This window comes from Anser anser (genome assembly GCF_964211835.1).
Source record: "Anser anser genome assembly, chromosome: 2".
NCBI classification, from domain to species: domain Eukaryota; kingdom Metazoa; phylum Chordata; class Aves; order Anseriformes; family Anatidae; genus Anser; species Anser anser.
In genome coordinates this window covers 143342702-143359988 of record NC_139721.1, presented here as the reverse complement: position 1 = coordinate 143359988, position 17287 = coordinate 143342702, and the positions used below count along the sequence as shown (strand labels likewise).

The window sequence follows — 17287 nt, the reverse complement described above, 5'->3', positions numbered from 1 at the left end:
ATGTAAAAAAAATAGATGGTCTCAATCCCGTTGCCTATTAATTTTCAGAAAATGAAGGGGAGATAATTTTAAGCATAACAGAATCACATTTCTAAAAGGAGACAAAGCACTGAGCAAACTCCTGATACAGCCCTTGTGCTCTTCCATTTGGTGACCAGCAAAGAACACGGTCTTGCTGCAGTACTGCAGTTTGCAGTCCGGTTTCCATCACAGTAATGGACCAAGCTGGAAAGTGACAATGACCACACACGCAAAAAGTAAATGCTCATATTTCTGAGCAGAAGGGAGCTGTTTCTAGGAAAACTGTCTCGAAAATTCATCACATTATCTTTTGCGTCTCACCTATCTTAATTGCATGACCCTGAGAGAATGAAGTCTATTCATTGTTCTTCAAGGAGTCAGAGAAGAATGTGTCTCTTGGGGGCGGAGGTTAGAGGGCACTGTTTAGGAAAAATGGAACATCTTTGCTGGAAAAATCTTTCTTTTTAATCTGTCCAGGAAAGGTTTCATTAGTATAACAAGCGCAGGAGGAGTTGCTCAGTCTCCTAGTGTACAGCCTCGTCTCCCCATGCCAGAACCAAGACACACACAGCCATTCTCTTAATGCCTGTTTCACCGCCCCAGCAACAGGCTCCTCATCTCTCAAGTCATCAGCCAACCTCTGCAGCTCCACACTACCTGAGGCCTGCTGAGGTGAAGTTCTTCAAGTAAGGTGGTAAGACAAATGACTGACCACATGGGAGACACAAAGCTGGGGAAGAAAGGTGGGGAGAGAAGGGCTATGCTCATGATTTTACAAGAGGAAGGCAAGAATCACTGGACGAGTCCTGATCCAGGGAAGCAGGAGCATGCAGCAAAGAGTCTAGGTATAAGTGACTGCAAGTTAGTCACTTATACAATGAGTTGTGAACCTCATTAACTGTGGACCAAGGCTTCAGAAATAGAAAGAAAAGAAAAAAAATCCACCATCCTTGAGTTGTAAATACATGCATATAACATGCTTATCGTTCAGTTACCTCACGGGGATACTTCACTGAAAATGAGGTGAGAAATATACTTACTGTCACCTTCTGAGCCGCGTTATCTCCATGAATTGTAAGGAACGGGTTGGTAGAAGCTGCGTTTAGTGGTGATGCCTGGGTGCCTGAAAGTAAGTTGTTTATGGGTATCTGTGCTCCTCCAGTAATCTGCAGTTGCTGTACTTCGGACTGATGGTGGTGTTGGTGGTGGTGCTGTTGCTGTACTAACTGATACAAAAGGGCCTGATGTTGTTCCTGCAGTAATAATAAGGTGGGAGGGGGAAAGATAATCAAGGGTTAGTTACTGAATAATAGCTTCTCCCTGGGTTCTTGCTTATCCACATCTTCAGCCAGTGCAACCCCTAACCTAGTCCCAGCTAATTTAGGTTACACTAAGGAAGCTCCACAAGACTGTGGGAAAGGGAAGGAGAGTGCCTATAAACTTCCCAAAATCAGTAGCTCGCGTGTTTAGCAAAGCCTGCTGGCTTTTCCCAAGTCTCTATCAAAAGAAGCCTGTCTGTGAAGAATATCAAACCACGTTTTTATCACAGCACTAAAACTACACAATTGACAATGCAAATTTATATATATATATATATATATATTTTTATATATATATATATATACACACATACTTAAACCAGTTACCTATGGCATACATGAATAGTGAAAGGCAGAGTGAAGACAGCTCATGAGATGATTCCCAAAAATCTTTTATGCTAGAGTCCCAGTGGTACCAGGGATTCATTTAGGATACTGTCAGAGCCTGCATATGGCCCCAGACTCTACTGCCCACAGCTAATGCTTAGAGAGACAAGCCACCAGCTCCACAAGGGATGAAATAGGGCTGAAGGCATTAAGCAGCAATTCTTACAACAACACACAGAGATGCAGCCCATGACTATCATCCAAAATGGCTGAAACAACTGTAAAACTGAAAGATTTTCAAAAGCTGTAATATAAATTAAACACACTTCTGATATTTGTATTAGGCTGGGGAATCTATCCATGCCTAAGACCATACTAGAGGAATAAGTTACAATTAACTGGAAGACTTACCGACGTGAGCTGCTGGGTACTCAGTAATTGCTGGAATTGCTGGTGCTGCTGATGGAGTAGAAGTTGTCTCTGTTGGTCAGGAAGCAATCCTAGTCCCGAGGCACTGTGGGGTGTGACAGGTAATACTGTAGTTTATATGGAAGTACGAGAACTTTTTACTTCAACATTCCGTTGAAACAAAGAAAATGTTTATATAAACAGACAGTTCCTGTTTAGTATTTTGATCGCATAATATCCAACATTAAAATTCGTCAACTGGCATTTTTGATCCATACCTAGACGTTACCACTGCCACCCCAATTTACATTTCATGTAATCTAAAACACGGCCTTTCTATAGAAGCTCTTGCCAGCCTTTAATACTACTTGCATGTCTGTTACCAAACCTAGTATGCCTGCTACTGAAACTGGTATTTGCTTCTCAACTGAACAGACACAATCTCGCCAGACACATATTCATGTGTAATACTGGAGCAAGGACCACTGTCCTATCCCAGTTCTTGGACCTACTCTCATCAATTCAAATCACTCAAGTTGCTTCTCAGTCTCTCTCCTAGATGCAATTTTCAGCTTCTTCTAAAAACGCCACCTACCACAGAGCAAGCTGTATCAGCAACCTGATTAGCGCTCAAAATTATTAAGCACTGGTTGCTCTGTGCTAGGTACATACAGCATGCAGATTCTTACCCCACCAATATTTTGCCACAAGAACTTCACCACATGAGCTGATCTGACTGCTCTGAGCGTGCTGCAGTGGGCAGCACTTCCAGCCCTACCTGGAGGTAATGCTCCCGTAATGGAAGGGGACAGAAATGAGTAGGTGCTGACTCTTCAATTACTGCAAATGACAGCCTGACATATTAAGTTAGAAATGCGGCAATTGAAGTTCATATGCTAGTCTTGATGGCTTTAAAACACACACACACAGCAGTTATCCTGCTCCTCCTCCTGTTTCTGTTGTTCTGTTGCTGAGGCAATGTCCTGCAGAGACAGAGCAGGCAGCTGGGCAGGGCAACTTCGAGAACTACATTAAAAGTGTAACTTGCAACTCGTGCCAGTACGTAGGAGTCTCCACTCCGAAGTTACCTGTGCTGGTGCAGAACTGCAAGCCAAGCAATTGTCCCTAAAGCCTCGGGTTACACCAGTTTGTCTGAAGTGAATGCACAAGAGTTTCAGTTAGTGCAAGTCTGTTCTACTTAAAGGATCCTCATATGAGCATACGCTAATCAAATTCATCGTCTTCCAAATCTTCCTCTTACTATGTACCCACAAAACAGTTGATAAAGCTGTGTGCCTGCGTGTGCTTGGTTTGTTTGGATTTTTAAAGGCACACAACAAGTTAACCAGCAGTTACTCTGCCCTGGTTTCCTTCCAACTCTGATCTTCGGTTATATTCAGATCTATCACTGTTGCCTACACCTTGTCTGTAATTTAGCAAACAATTCAGCCTTGAAGTGGCTCGGCTGATGCTGTCACAAAAAGGTGGTTAGCTACAACTTCGCTCCCAGTCCCACTTTCTGTGCCCACACAAGACTTTCCGCAGCTATTTATGAAATTGGGCAGGGAACCGATCCAGCTGACAACTGGTCTGGAAATAAAGGGTTCCTTCAGCTGTGCCAGCTCACTGCGATACCAACAGCATGCGCAAGGATGGTTCTGGAACAGAATCAGGAAGATGGCTGGATTTATTCTTTTGGTAGCATTGTTAGCTTTTATTAGTTTAAAACACCCATCAAATTACTGGGTGCAGTTTTGCAATAGGTTTAAGCTAATATAAGCTTATCCTGCTGTTGAAAGGTTAAGTATTTCCCTTTCGGCTGTGCATTTTTGTCCCCTCCCCTTGCCCTAGCTCTTGCACAATGAGCTGCATCTCACGGGAACTGAGCTGAAACCGAAGCCAACACAAAAAACGCCAAAAGATCGTCCATTAATGCAGGTAAGGCTATCGTGCGCGTGCACAAGCACTGGTACAAGCACGGAGGTGTGTGCAGGATGACCACCAGCACTGCTGGCTGCGATCGATAGAAAGGAATTAGATCAACTTAAATCAGCCAGGTTACCATCAGCAGCTCTTCAGGGCACGGTATTTCCCTTGCCTTCCTGCAGCAGCCAGCATGCTGCTCCACGAGCACCTTGACACTCACTCAGTGTTAACCAGCCAGTACGGCAACACGCGTAGCGGCACCGGTCTCTGCTGCTGGGACAGGGCAGGCGACAAACCAGCTGTGTTTCATACCTCACCGGATGGCTTCAGAGCCAGGCGAAACACGTGCTGGGCTACACTTAACTTCCTATCATCTACTTTGCACCATTCATTTACCATCTTTCTGGCACTCTCCTGGTTCTCCAAGCTCTCATGCAATGTGCCCTTTTCCCCAGGCCAGTAAGTCAATTCTACTGATCTTGTCCTGTGCAAACCCTCTTGCCTCTGGTTAATCTTGCTATATTCTTTTGCCTTTTTCTTACGTGTATTTTTAGAAGCTGCATAATCAGAAGTACACCTAATATTCAAGGCGCCGACACAGCAGGGATTTAAGGTGGCATAACGGTGGTGTCCACTGCGTGATCCGTCTAATCCCCAATAATTCAAGCTGTATTTATGTGGTTGTTGATGAGCACTGAAATGACATTTCACCCATCCAAGGAAACTCCCACGTTTCCACCCTGAGCTACGACATGAAGAGTAAGGCCTGCCATCATATATGAGTAAGTTAGAACTGTTTGCCCTACCTGTGTTTCTTTCAAATGATTTTAAATTATTTGAAATTCCTCCAATCAGCTTTAAATTTAATTGTAGCATTTTTTTGTAAAAACTGCAAAAAATAAGCATCTTCAACTTGACTAATATTACTAAAATTACTATTATTTCCTTTTTCTCTTTTAGCTCACTCATTGTGTGTTTTTCTGTACTTCCTGTATCTTCTCCACTGTTTTTTTCCACTTATTAAAATCTCATTACCTTTTTTCCTACATCATGTTTCACCTTTGCCCTTGCTTTTTCTGCTGCTGTCTTTACCCACTCTGTCTTCCTCTCCTGCTCTACAAAGGCACTTGAAGGAAAATACCCACAGCCAGCAGCTGAGATGCATCTAGAAACAAAGCCTAACTGCAGAAGAAGCAACCCTGCGGCTCCTGAGCCTGCTGGAAAAGGCGGCTCACTGGATTTCACCACAGACCTCTCTCTAAATCAGATCAGTTTGGCATGTAAATTTAATCCTTTTTAGCTTCTCAGTAAAAGGTATACGATTGGTCTGAACCTCTCCATCCTACAGCCTTCTCCAATTGCTAGAATGTTAAAGAAACAATCCTATCTTCTCCCTCAAATCACTGGATCTCCTGGTTGCTCTAAAGGTAGGACGCAACCTGCATTCAACTTTCCCTCCCTGCCCCCTGAATAAGACCACGTACTTTTCTCTACTGAATGAAGGCAGGCTTTTACCTACCATTTGAAACTTTCCCAAAGAGGAGTGTGCAAATCAGTGCTTTCTTGCTTCCCTACGTCCCAAAGTTAACAAAGAGCTCATGCGGACAAGAACCATGTATACACAACTTTTGAGGTACCAGTAAATAATCTAGTTATCTTTCACATCAAACTGGACAGATTCTGAAACTGGGAAAGTTACCATCAATAGCAACTTACAGGAGTACCTGGGAGGTCTTTTAATTATAAAACAATATAAAAAAAGTTAAAAAGCGGGGCTGGGTTCTCGTATGACTTCCCATCATCTTGGGAATAGTGATTTAACCCAGCTCCAACCTCGTTCACCACCACGTCGTCTAACCACGGTCAGAGAGCTGGGAGCTGGTACCAGCGTGGCAGCAAACCTCCATGCCTGCCCGTGCTTTTCACAAGCTAACCCTCCCGCTTACGCAGTTCAAAGAGTAGTGATAACTAGAGGAATTTAACACTAAAGGAACAGCCAGCTACTTGCCACTGAATCAGCGCTGACCTCAAGGGTGGCAGGAACAAACGGTGTGCCGTGGAGTTTCAGAAACAATGATCTCAGCCAACGGAAAATACTTTTATAATTTTTCCCATTTTTTCTTTATCCAAAATCATACCAGAGTCTCCGCACAACATAGTTTTTTTGTAAGAAAAGGTGGGTTTTGTTTTGTTTGCTTTTTAAAGATTTTTCACAAGTATTTTTTTAATGGAAAAACCAGGGATAAGGAACGTATGTATCACTACTAAAATCAAATTAGCACTAATTTGTGAGTAACTGGGAAACATCTCAAAAAGAAGACAGCCCAGCAAAAAAAAAAGGGGGGGGGGGGGAGGAAGGGATGAACTCAAAAAAGGAGAGAACTGTGTGAAAACCACAATAAAATTAATATTACTGAGGGAGCAATGCAGATAGAGATCATGCAAGATAAAGAAATGGAAATTCTGACAGTTATAGACCATCATGAGCTTGCTGTAGCAGAGAACAGAAAAATGTCAGGAATATTCTAGAGTCTGATATAAGCTAGAATTAGAGCTAACCAGCAGTACACTAGTTTCAATATTCTGCATGAAGTGGAGTAGTCTATTCCTAGGCTACACACTTAAGAGTGACAGCAGTTAAAATTGATATAAAAGAGAAACAAAAGATCTTCTGCACTATGGACAGGCAGAAATAAATAATCTGCATATTAACAAAAAACAGAGAAAAGAGCAGCATGGCCAGCATTATCTTGGCACAACCAGAAATGGGGAATTATTATACAACTTGTTAATATAACTGATTCTGTCTAGTCTTTCTCACTACAAAGGACTGCTCCTCACACTTTTGGGGAGAGTAAATCAAAATTCTTGTGTTCTCTGCAGACCTCTGATACACAAGAACGAAAACACTTTCTCATTAAGGAAATGTCTTTTGTTTAACCTGTGAAATGTTACGTTCATATATAAGCTAAGAAAAACAATCTGCTCAGTAAAAATATAATAGCACATGAAAACAAAACAGGACACATTTAAAAGTATCAGGTTTATAAGCCTAATGAAGCAGTACCAATGATACTGTACAAGAACACTGATATACTGTCAATTAACAGTAAAGAAAAAAAATGGAAAAAAGCTACAAAAACAGGTATCCCACCCATCACATGCCAATCACATACGCATTTTTGTTGAGTAATCCAGCATAATCTCCAAAAATAGACTCGAAGACAAGCAGTCCGCTCCCTATTTGCAGGCATTTCTTTCTACACAGAAAAGTGGTTGTTCTTCCTAAGTGCAGGGCAATACAAGAGGGTAGGGGGAAGGGAAGTGGGAGTTATCCTTGGAGTTATCAGGAGTTAAGTGAATTAGTTATCCCTGGCTCTGCTCTATCCCAAAATACTTCCAGACCAAGCAGTTTGAACCCCTCCTGGAAAGCAGCTGTCTCCTTCTGTTACCCATTTACCTTGTAACCTCAAGCAGCAGCAGCAGATTAGGCTACTTAGGATACCTGGTTTTGGGGAAAGGGTTGTTACAAGTACTTAAACATCTTTTTATGCATTTAAAAATCCTTAGGAACATGACTTGAAAAAATAGTTTTCTTGTCTTTGGAGTCAGATGCAGAGAACTGAAAACACCACGCAGCTGCATCACTACTCTTCTCAGTTATGCCTATTACCTTTTTAACTACATGACCATATACTGTTCCCCTTCTGCTTCCCCTCCACCCCCACAACTGCAACAAATGGTAGCTTTTCCAGTGCTGCTTTAATCCTGGAAGAACAATTGGCAGGACAAAGAATATTGTTTTCTGAACTAAAAAAAGATCTGAAGCACATTTGCATAAGTACATTTGTTTTGGAATGTGACTCGATTAAAAAACAAGAATAAACGGACGTGAGCTACAATTCGCAAAAGCTAAACAGAAAACCTTTCTTCTTTAACCTTCACGCTTCCATTAAATGCTTTTCTTATTTTCTTTCACAGATCAGGAGCAGAACCTAGTTTGACAGTTAGAGGCTAAGGCAGAAAACGTACCATTTGAATAAGGCAGCTAAAAATACAGCTAAACTGAAGACAGACACTATCGAGAAAAACATAAATCAGCAAATTCTTACCTGTTATTTAATGTAGTTGGCAGAGGATGTGTTGCATTGGGTGGCACGGTTGCATGAGTGAGAGGAGAAGGGTTCTGTGATATTGTTGCCGGGGTCTGAATTACCCCATTTAAAGCCCCTACAATTCCATTGATTGCCAGCTGGCTGGCTGGCAGTGCTCCAATTATTCCACCCACACCAGGCACTGCAGGAATGGTGGAGGTTACAGTCTGCATACCACTAGCTAGTGCCCCCACTGTCACACCATTGACCTGTTGAACTCCTGTGACTCCTGAGCCTTGCTGAGCTGGACTCTGCCCAGCAGGTGGTGGAGTGGAAAGGGCTGATGAACTGCTGGTGCTTTGTCCGCTGGAGGTTATCTCCTGGTGTAAAAACAAACAACAAAACCCCCTCAGCTGCATAAAGTTTCGCATAGCAGCAAAATACAACAGCTATGATGAGTTAACTTGTAACAAGTTTAAGTTTAGAAGGAACAAATAAATATTACCTGATTTAATACAGGAAGAGAATTGTCTGGTAAAAAACTGTTTCCCAGATGCGGACTTTTACTGCTGTTCAAGGAATCGGTGCTAGGTGCTAAAGTAATTATTTCAAAAAACACACAGTGATTAAATTTCTGTAACATGTAAAAAGATTCAGAATAATTATTTTAAAATAATGTCAAAGGTAAACATGGAAAATGTAAAGTCAACCTTAGAATCGCTGCTGAATAGTAAAATATTAACTAACTGATTAGTGAATCAATAGATTCAAACAGATGTGCTCCAGACTGAAGAAAAAACCCACACTGAAACAAGTAGTAATGGTTTATACAAGGTTTCCACTTGATTTTAAACAATAGAGGTTTGGGGTTTTGTGGGTTGTTTGTTTGTTTTAATCCCCATAAAAATATTTATTCTGATAATACAGGTACATGCATCTCCCATTGATGGCATTTGTAGATGAAATGGGTATTTCATATGAACCATTCAAATTTCTTCCACACTTTCACACTATTTACCTGCTTGTACTGGAAAGGCATGTACTTGATGAGAAGGGCTAGGATTTGAAGTTATTGTAGGAAAGGGCACTGAAAGCTGTGCATTGAGTAGCTGGAGCCGTTCCTTTTTAGCAGTCAGATTCTTTATCTGTTCTTCTAACCTCCTATTTTCAACCTGAAGTTGGTGTAATGATTTAAGCATTCCTAAAACTAAGATAAAAACGCATGTTATCTTTCACAATCACATTCAAAGCTTTTCTTTCATAAAAAAATCACTCATGATTAGACTCATTGTTGCTAAATTTAAATAAAATAAGTAACACCTTCACTTTAATTTATGTATTATAAATCAAGACTAGCAAATGCAGTTATATGTGAAAATAAAAACAAAAATGTTAATGGGATAACGTCTCATCATCAGGGGTGACATTCATTTTAAGCAAAATTGAGTACGTGATAACTTAGCTCCAAAAACCAGAATACAAGGACAATATTATTTTAGCAGCACAGGTTGGCAGTGTAGCTTGGAAAAATCTATTCGAAATTTTAAGCATTATGAAAACAGAAAAGATTTGACATGGATGCATTCAACTAACAATACATCCGACCAACAACACTGATGTAGAAATAAACAAAATCTTGGGAAAGGGGCATTATTCAGTTTTAATCTCCTGTACAATGAATCCCAAACTTAAACAATGACAGAATTTCACCCATTGTTAAGTTACCACGACACACCTTGCTGGGAGCACTCTCATTTGCTGTGAGCGTCGATCTACAAATCACCCAGCAGGGAGCACTGTGTGAGCACTGCAGTTACCACCCTCTTCTTCCCCCCCTCGGCCCCCAGAATAAGGGCATCATCTTCTGTACTAACATGATTTTCTTTACCGAGCTCAGTTTTTTCAAACTCCGACTTTGTTTCAGAACTTGGATTTCCCAACTAGTACTAGAGTGTGACTGTAAAGCCACAGGGATAGCCATTTATTTTTTTTTTTTAATTCTAAATTGTATTTGTTTAACATGACCTCTGGGCCTACTACAGACATAAGTCTACTGGTATAGGCACATCTGGTCATTTCCCAAGGATTTAGCTTTTATCCCTCCTCTTCAAGAACATACAAAGGAACCCTCAGTGAGCCCAAATGAGATGCAATAAGACTTAGCTAAACCTGTCCTCCAGCTATCATGTTTAAAGGATTATCCCTGCATGAATTTCCTGACAATTAGCATTTTTGTCAGGATACCATTCATAAAAACACCAACTAGATACCACTTTACACTACCAAAAAGAATAACACGTTCAATAAAATATAACACAAAAACCAAGCTGGTATTAATTTTCTTTTAAATGTGTTCAATCATTTCCTTAGACACTGCTATTTTCTGGAACACAGGGATGTAAGTGATCTACTCATCAGTTCCACATTTAGTGTGTTCGTTCTTGGACTATTTCATCCTATTAAATGCAACTTGAAAAAATGATTTGCTTACTTTGAGAATTTCATGGTAAACACAGAACGTAATAAAGATACGAAAGCCTAGTAGGACACTTGCCTGACATTTATAAATATATATATATTGAAACAGCAACGGAAGTAGGCAGTTTAGATTTTTAAAATGAAAAAGTCACTGTACCAATAAAGCAAACTGAGCAACTGGGTTTTACTCGTCCACAGTTTGCAAAAGTTGTGCAAGTTTGCAGTAGTGGATCTAAGAGTCCAGAATTTAAGTGTCCAGAATTTGTTTTCAAGCTCTGCAGTCAACCAGCTGGATCCACAAGTCACTTCCTCTTGCATGACACAATTTCCCCATCCATAAAAATTTAGATAGAAAACTCTCTTGTCATCTACTGAAGCCAACTGCCACACTAAGAACTAGGTTGCAATCCAACACTACGTTTATAATTCCTTTCACAACAGAAAACAAGTCTTTAAAAATTCTTGGACAACAACTGGGCGGCAATTAAGAGCAACACAGGTAACAAAACAGTACCAGAACATAATGCAAGTACTTACTGTCACTAGGGGTGCCTTGTTCTAGTAAAAACTGTTGTCCTTCACTCCATTGCCTCTCCAGAAGCTGTTCTATGCTGGCTGCTACTGGGGGCAAGTTTTCCCCGCAGTTGTTCCCTGATTGATCATAGCGAATCTGCAAGCTGCTTACAGGGGATCTGTTGAAAATATTGCAATTTATTGTTTAAAAGAAAATGACGGAAGGAAATGTATTAGCAAAAGCCTGTTGTTTTCTTACCTTGTATCAGCCCTTAGCACCTACATGCCTTACACCCCAAAGACTAAGCTAATTCATCAAAATCAGCAAGAACTCCTGGCCCTCACTACTAAGGCTTTGACTTAAATAATAATGATAATATTTCACAGCATTAGAATTTATACCAGGAAAACACACAGCTTCTTGCAAACGGACTAGCACAGAATAGCACGTCCACATAGAAAGGTCATACAAATTCACTGCCTAACTTGTTCCAGAAAGAATCATGTAAAAACAGATTTTTGAAGGACTACAGGAAAATATTATTTCACAAGGAATGCAATGGAAGTCGAAGTTGTCCTCTGCTTGTCCTGTGCACACTTCAAGTACATTTTTTCTTTTCTGCTCACAATCACACATAGTTCAAAGAATAATCCCTTTGCAACATGCCTTTTCTTGTTCAGGAGAAAATCCAATACTGAGCATACAGCCACTAAAAGATAACCTCAAGTCCTACAAGAAGGCTTCTTTTTCATTGGGTAGAGCAAAATCTAACCTGTGAGCAAAACCAGACACTCAGTGTATTTCTGTCTCTGAATGCTGTCCTCCTGTATGCATCGCCCCATTCCTCATACAGGACCAACACCAAGGCCCACTAAAAGTTGGTTGGGTTTTCTTATTTGTTTGTTTTTAAATCAACTCAAGTGAGCTGAAATTCAGGTTCTTATGTATCGGTTATTACTGTAGTAATAAATATTTGTGCCACCACAGGATCACAGCTGTACTGCTCAACACAGTGCAAACTTACCAAGACCACCGCGGTCCCAGTACAGGCCAACATAGAGCACTCAGGAAATCGGTGTGTTAATTATGATTAGTGTAATAAGCAGTGGTCACAGCACATTAGCTACCTAATGACTGTCAAGCATTGTGTAGGCACCAGAGCAAAGTGATTTTTATGAGTAAAGGTTTTAAGTAGGTGACTTAAGAGCTCTGTAGGTATTTGTAAATATTCCTCTTTTGCATACAGGATGAAAAGAGGAGTAACACTTGTTAAAAGAAGTCTGATGAATGGGTAACCAAGGTGGTGCTTTTTGACAAGAGATGACAATTCTACAGCATTTAACAGGTCAGCACAGACATGAAAAACACAGCCTTAAAACTAGTTGTTTACATGACATGCTGAAGTGGTAAGAATGAAAGTTTATGCAGAAACATTCTGAACAGATGTACTACACTCTGCACAAACAACAGATTTTAATTAAACAAACAAGCAAAAAGCATACACACACACACACACCAGCAACTTCTCTGCATGCACTTTACAGGCACGTAACACTACCCTAACAAATTATTCCTTGTGAATCACAAATCAACAACAAAAGTCTTGTTGGGCTTAGGACAGTTTCCTGTCGACTTCATAAAAGCATAAAATAAAGCAACACACAACTATATAACCTCACAACCCTTCCCTGGAAGCTTCTAGAGAGGTAGAAGAAAAAAAACAACTAGACTTCTGTATCTCAACATTAGTCAATCCGTCCTCTTCCAGCTGATCCTCTACTTCACCCCTTATATATGATACAGTTTCTGCACACTAGGTTTGAATCCTTATTCCACACATAGTTGATCTTCTTTTCCAATCGTATTATAAGTGTGCTGTATGCGAAGCTTTGATGCGGTCACTGAGATGGCAATCCCTTCTCTGTTCCATGTTTCATACCTTGCTTACTTTCACAACTGTTTTTTGTTTGGGGTATAGCTATTCATACTCTTACAGTATTAATTGTAAGCAATATCACAAGTGATCTGCATTTAGATACAGGCATATATACATATAACAACGCAGGTATTACAAAACATTCTTAAATTTAAGGCAAAGTGTTGGGTGAAAAGAGTTTAATTGCTACCTTGGGAAAAGCAGCAATTCCTTTACAAAATAGAAACAGCTCACATATCCCCTGTATATTTATATTTAACATGTATTTCATATCCTCTAAATAACAATTTTAACTATGAGAGCTTAACTATCAAACTGATTACACAGGGGTACAAAGATACAGCAATATGAATTTGAAATGACCACACAGCTCGTGAGTCACACGAATCTTCTCAGAAGAGAGCAATGAGCTGTCATCAACAGCAAACACTTCTTTCCTCAAATGTTTTTATTTTGAACAGCTATTTTAAAATCACTGTTCTTTTAGAGAAGTGTTATTTATGAATCTCATAAGCTTCAAAGGGAAGAATCAGAACTTGTAGGAAAAATGCTTACAATACATAGTGCAGGTAACATAGCAAAGTTTCCAGATAGCAGATTTTTGAAGTTAGCTTTTTATTCACCATATTTTAACTAACCAAAGTTAATTATTTATTTAACTCAGGACAGTGACCTAAACAATTTAGAAGCGACTGCATGCTGTGTGCAACAGCAACAGATCGGTAGGGTAGGCACTGGATATGTTAAATAGCTACAAACACACTGCAGACCAGCAGTAAAATTTGCTGGCTAGTGAACTTACACAGGTATGTTTTCTTTTTTTTTTTTTTTTTTGCATGCTAGACATTTCAGGCTGAATTTTTCATCTTTCAGGTTCAGAAATACAGTAGCGATTCCTTCCCTCCTCCCCCGCCAAATTTAAGGTAGATCTGGATGGAATTCTGCTCTGAGATGGCTTTTGAATCATATAGTTCTCCTTTACGATGCTAATGAAAATCAGCTGAAATCTTATTATATTATAAATACTGGACTACAAATACCCTGAGCACACACCCAATAAAAGTGTTTTAAATATGAGTTAAAAACATATTTAAGAACTTTAGCTTTTTAAATATTCTGTCTAAAGCCAGCCCGAATAAGAACTCCGGCCACCTCGGATCATATGACACCCAGGCCTCTGCAAAACAACTGAGCAAGCACTAAAACTTCTAATTACCACAACACATGTGCATATGAGGACTACTTAATGATTACATAATATCAAGGGTCTGGAATTTCCTAATTGTCAAGCATTTCCCTGTGCAAAAATCTCTAACTTACTTCTATAGATATATACAGGCATGTTTCTTATTTATATAAGTAATTATATGGTACTTTTATTTAATAATATAACTACACATTTTTATACAAAGAACAGTCTAACCTCATTTGTAAATTCTCTATTTATTGTTTTAGAAGTAACATGCATTTGAAATCTTAAAAGCCAGTTCATGAATAGGTAACACCACTTAAGTATTATAATGGATATTCGCACCCAATTCAACAAGAAGTCTTTTGATTAATTAAGGAATATAACACAAGATCAACAAGATGTGTACACTAAATTACCTAATTTGAGATATTCATGATCAATTATTACAATAAACACAGGGTGTAACAATAAAACTCATCGTCACAATGCTGTATCTGTAACTACATTTTTTTTAGCCATACTAAAATTATTTAAGATAAAATTCCTATGCTTAGACCCTTGGTTAAAAAAAAAAATCTAATATCAATACATAAGCTAATCAACATAAGATCTAAAATGGAAAATGCAGCCCTTTAAAGGCAAAAAGATGTACTCTCTCTATATATATATATAAATGGAAAACATTACTGAAGTATTTAATACACAATTTTGAAATTTTAACAGTGAATATTTTAAATCAAAGTAATTTGATAGAATTCCAGCACCAGAACTCTTATATCAACCTCCTGCAGTAGTGGTGAATTGCAAGAGAACAAAAAGTGTTGTTTTTTCCCCTGCTAAGAATCACTGCATATTTGAAGTGGTGAGGGAAATTTGTTTCAAAATGTTTACTAATAGTTAATTTCTCAGACAGTCTTTTAACTGTGATCTTTGTAGTCTTCAAGTCTATGGGTTTTTGGACTTTTGCAAATTTGAATAAAACAATTACAGTAACAAGTCTGAGGAGGTAATTGTATTGTGAGGAGGTAGTATGTGTGGATTCAATGATAAATAAATCCCTTTAAAGCAAGTCTCCGTTTCGTACGGCCTTCATTTGTAAACCTGATTTCAGCGATACAAAAGTAAATTTCAGACCATTTTCAGCTATCTGGACACGTTAGGTTTTTTGATATATATATATATTTATACATAAAGGCTTTTAAAACGCTTACGTATTACTAGTAAAAAGACAGTGAAGTTTCCAAATCTTAAAACATTTCCTCTGCCTGCACTCCCCAATGTAAATAACGCTTACCGTGGTGAGAGACTTCCTCTGGGCGAACCTCCTCTGCCAACGAGGCTGCGGCTATTATCTCCAAGATCTTGATCTGCAGTGTAAATATTTCACAGCTGATAAATCGCCTCTTCTTAGATAAGAGTTTTAAAGCTGATGTAGATATTTTTAAAATATCTTAAATCTTAACTTCTCTCCGCAGTTAGTACCGAAGAACGAATCCATAACTAGTTTAAGATTGCTGAACTGTAGCATGTAAGGTGTTGTCCTTACACATTTCTGAGGCTGTACCAGGCCATGGATTATGTTCCCTTCTTTCATTCCTTTCAGTTTTACAGCACAGAAGCGTGGTTTGCATTTGCAGTACCCTCCCCTCAGCCACTTTTAATTTCTACGGTGAAAGTAATGAATCACAGCTGTGGACAGCTAATCTGTATGCTTATCACAGCAAATCCTGATGCTCTGTATTTTTTTTTTAACACTTTGCATCCCAAAACAACTCATAAAATACGTAACGTATTAAACTTACCACCACCATCTAACAAGCACGTGTTATTCAGCAAATTTACTGAAAACTTTATGAAAGCGTGTAATTCACAAATTCCTATTTATAAGGAGAAGTATAGGAAAGTCCCTTGCTAAAAAGGTAGTAAAACAAACAAAAAAGGCCTCATTAAATATACAAAAACGTTTTGCTTGGAAGGACTCAAAAGGGTTATTTTCCCTATGGCCTCTCAATAAAATAACCCTATCTGCCCCCTTCAAGGTTGCCCTCCCCCTATTCTCAGTCAAGTGACCCCCGACCTCTCGGAGGGCAAAGACATGACTGATCCATTCTTGGTAAACTGCTAAACTCATTCCCTTCCCCCAAACAGGCATGACTACTACGACATGTCAACAAATCCGAACGGATGGAATGAAACAAAGCAAATCCAGTGGCTCATTAAAACTGGAGAGGAGACCGAATGTTACCAAATGTCAATCGGTAAATATTCACAAGATTACTGAATGCTGCAGAAGTTCGCTAACGGATCTCTTTCACCCCAAGTTGTATGTAATGCAATTTCATGAATTATGCAAATAAAGGTTTAAACTATTCACGACAAAACCCAGAGCTGTGTTACTCTCATTGCAAAGAGCTAAGAACTGAACACATCAATCACAGAAGTCACAGGAGACATTGTTGCATTCCTGCCTGCTGATGGCTCTGCTTAAACATTTACATTTCAGACAGTAAAAAAAAAAGAAAAAGAAAAAAAAGAAATAGAAAAAGAAAAAAAGCGGTTCTACACAATCAAGAATTTACTTCCAACGCGTGTAACTTTATACAGACATTTAATAACCAAATGCTGGGCAGAGTTCGAAAATAAACAATCTTTTTAAAAATACTTAAGTCCATAAACTATCGCCGTTTTTCCAGCACCACCAGGAAGCTTACCTGCTTGGCTGTTTTCAGTCTGAGCTATAAGTGTTGCCATGGCTGAATTGGGATTCAGCCTATTGCCATACATGTGGGATGGAGGCAGACTGAGAGAAGATCCAGGTAGCGTGTTTGCCTGCAAGAAACCAATTAAAACTTGAATCCCTTTTTGACAAGGGGGAGGAATACTGAATATATTTTCAAGAAGTCTTCCTAATGCAAAATAATTTTTTATTTTTTTTTAAGTTGACTTTAAAAAAATGGAATGTATTCAACAGAAAAATTTATTTTCCATATGTGAGTACAGAAATAGAATTGAGGTATATTCAAAACACATCCAGTATTAAAGTACAGCCTTTGGTAGATATGTTAATTTTAA

At 39.1% G+C, this 17287-nt stretch overlaps 1 protein-coding gene across 7 annotated transcripts in view; it reads right to left on the bottom strand.

The window, feature by feature from the left end:
• Positions 1–17287, bottom strand: part of MLLT10 (MLLT10 histone lysine methyltransferase DOT1L cofactor) — a 129857-nt gene that overhangs the window by 2563 nt on the left and 110007 nt on the right. For all 7 annotated transcript variants that reach the window (XM_083825175.1, XM_083825172.1, XM_083825173.1 and 4 more), the window contains 8 exons: positions 16927–17044; positions 15510–15582; positions 11111–11265; positions 9114–9302; positions 8601–8689; positions 8114–8475; positions 2079–2181; positions 1062–1274 (listed from right to left, as the gene is read on the bottom strand). In XM_083825175.1, coding sequence (XP_083681301.1) covers positions 1062–1274; positions 2079–2181; positions 8114–8475; positions 8601–8689; positions 9114–9302; positions 11111–11265; positions 15510–15582; positions 16927–17044 — 1302 coding nt within the window. The remainder of the gene's footprint in view (positions 1–1061; positions 1275–2078; positions 2182–8113; positions 8476–8600; positions 8690–9113; positions 9303–11110; positions 11266–15509; positions 15583–16926; positions 17045–17287) is intronic.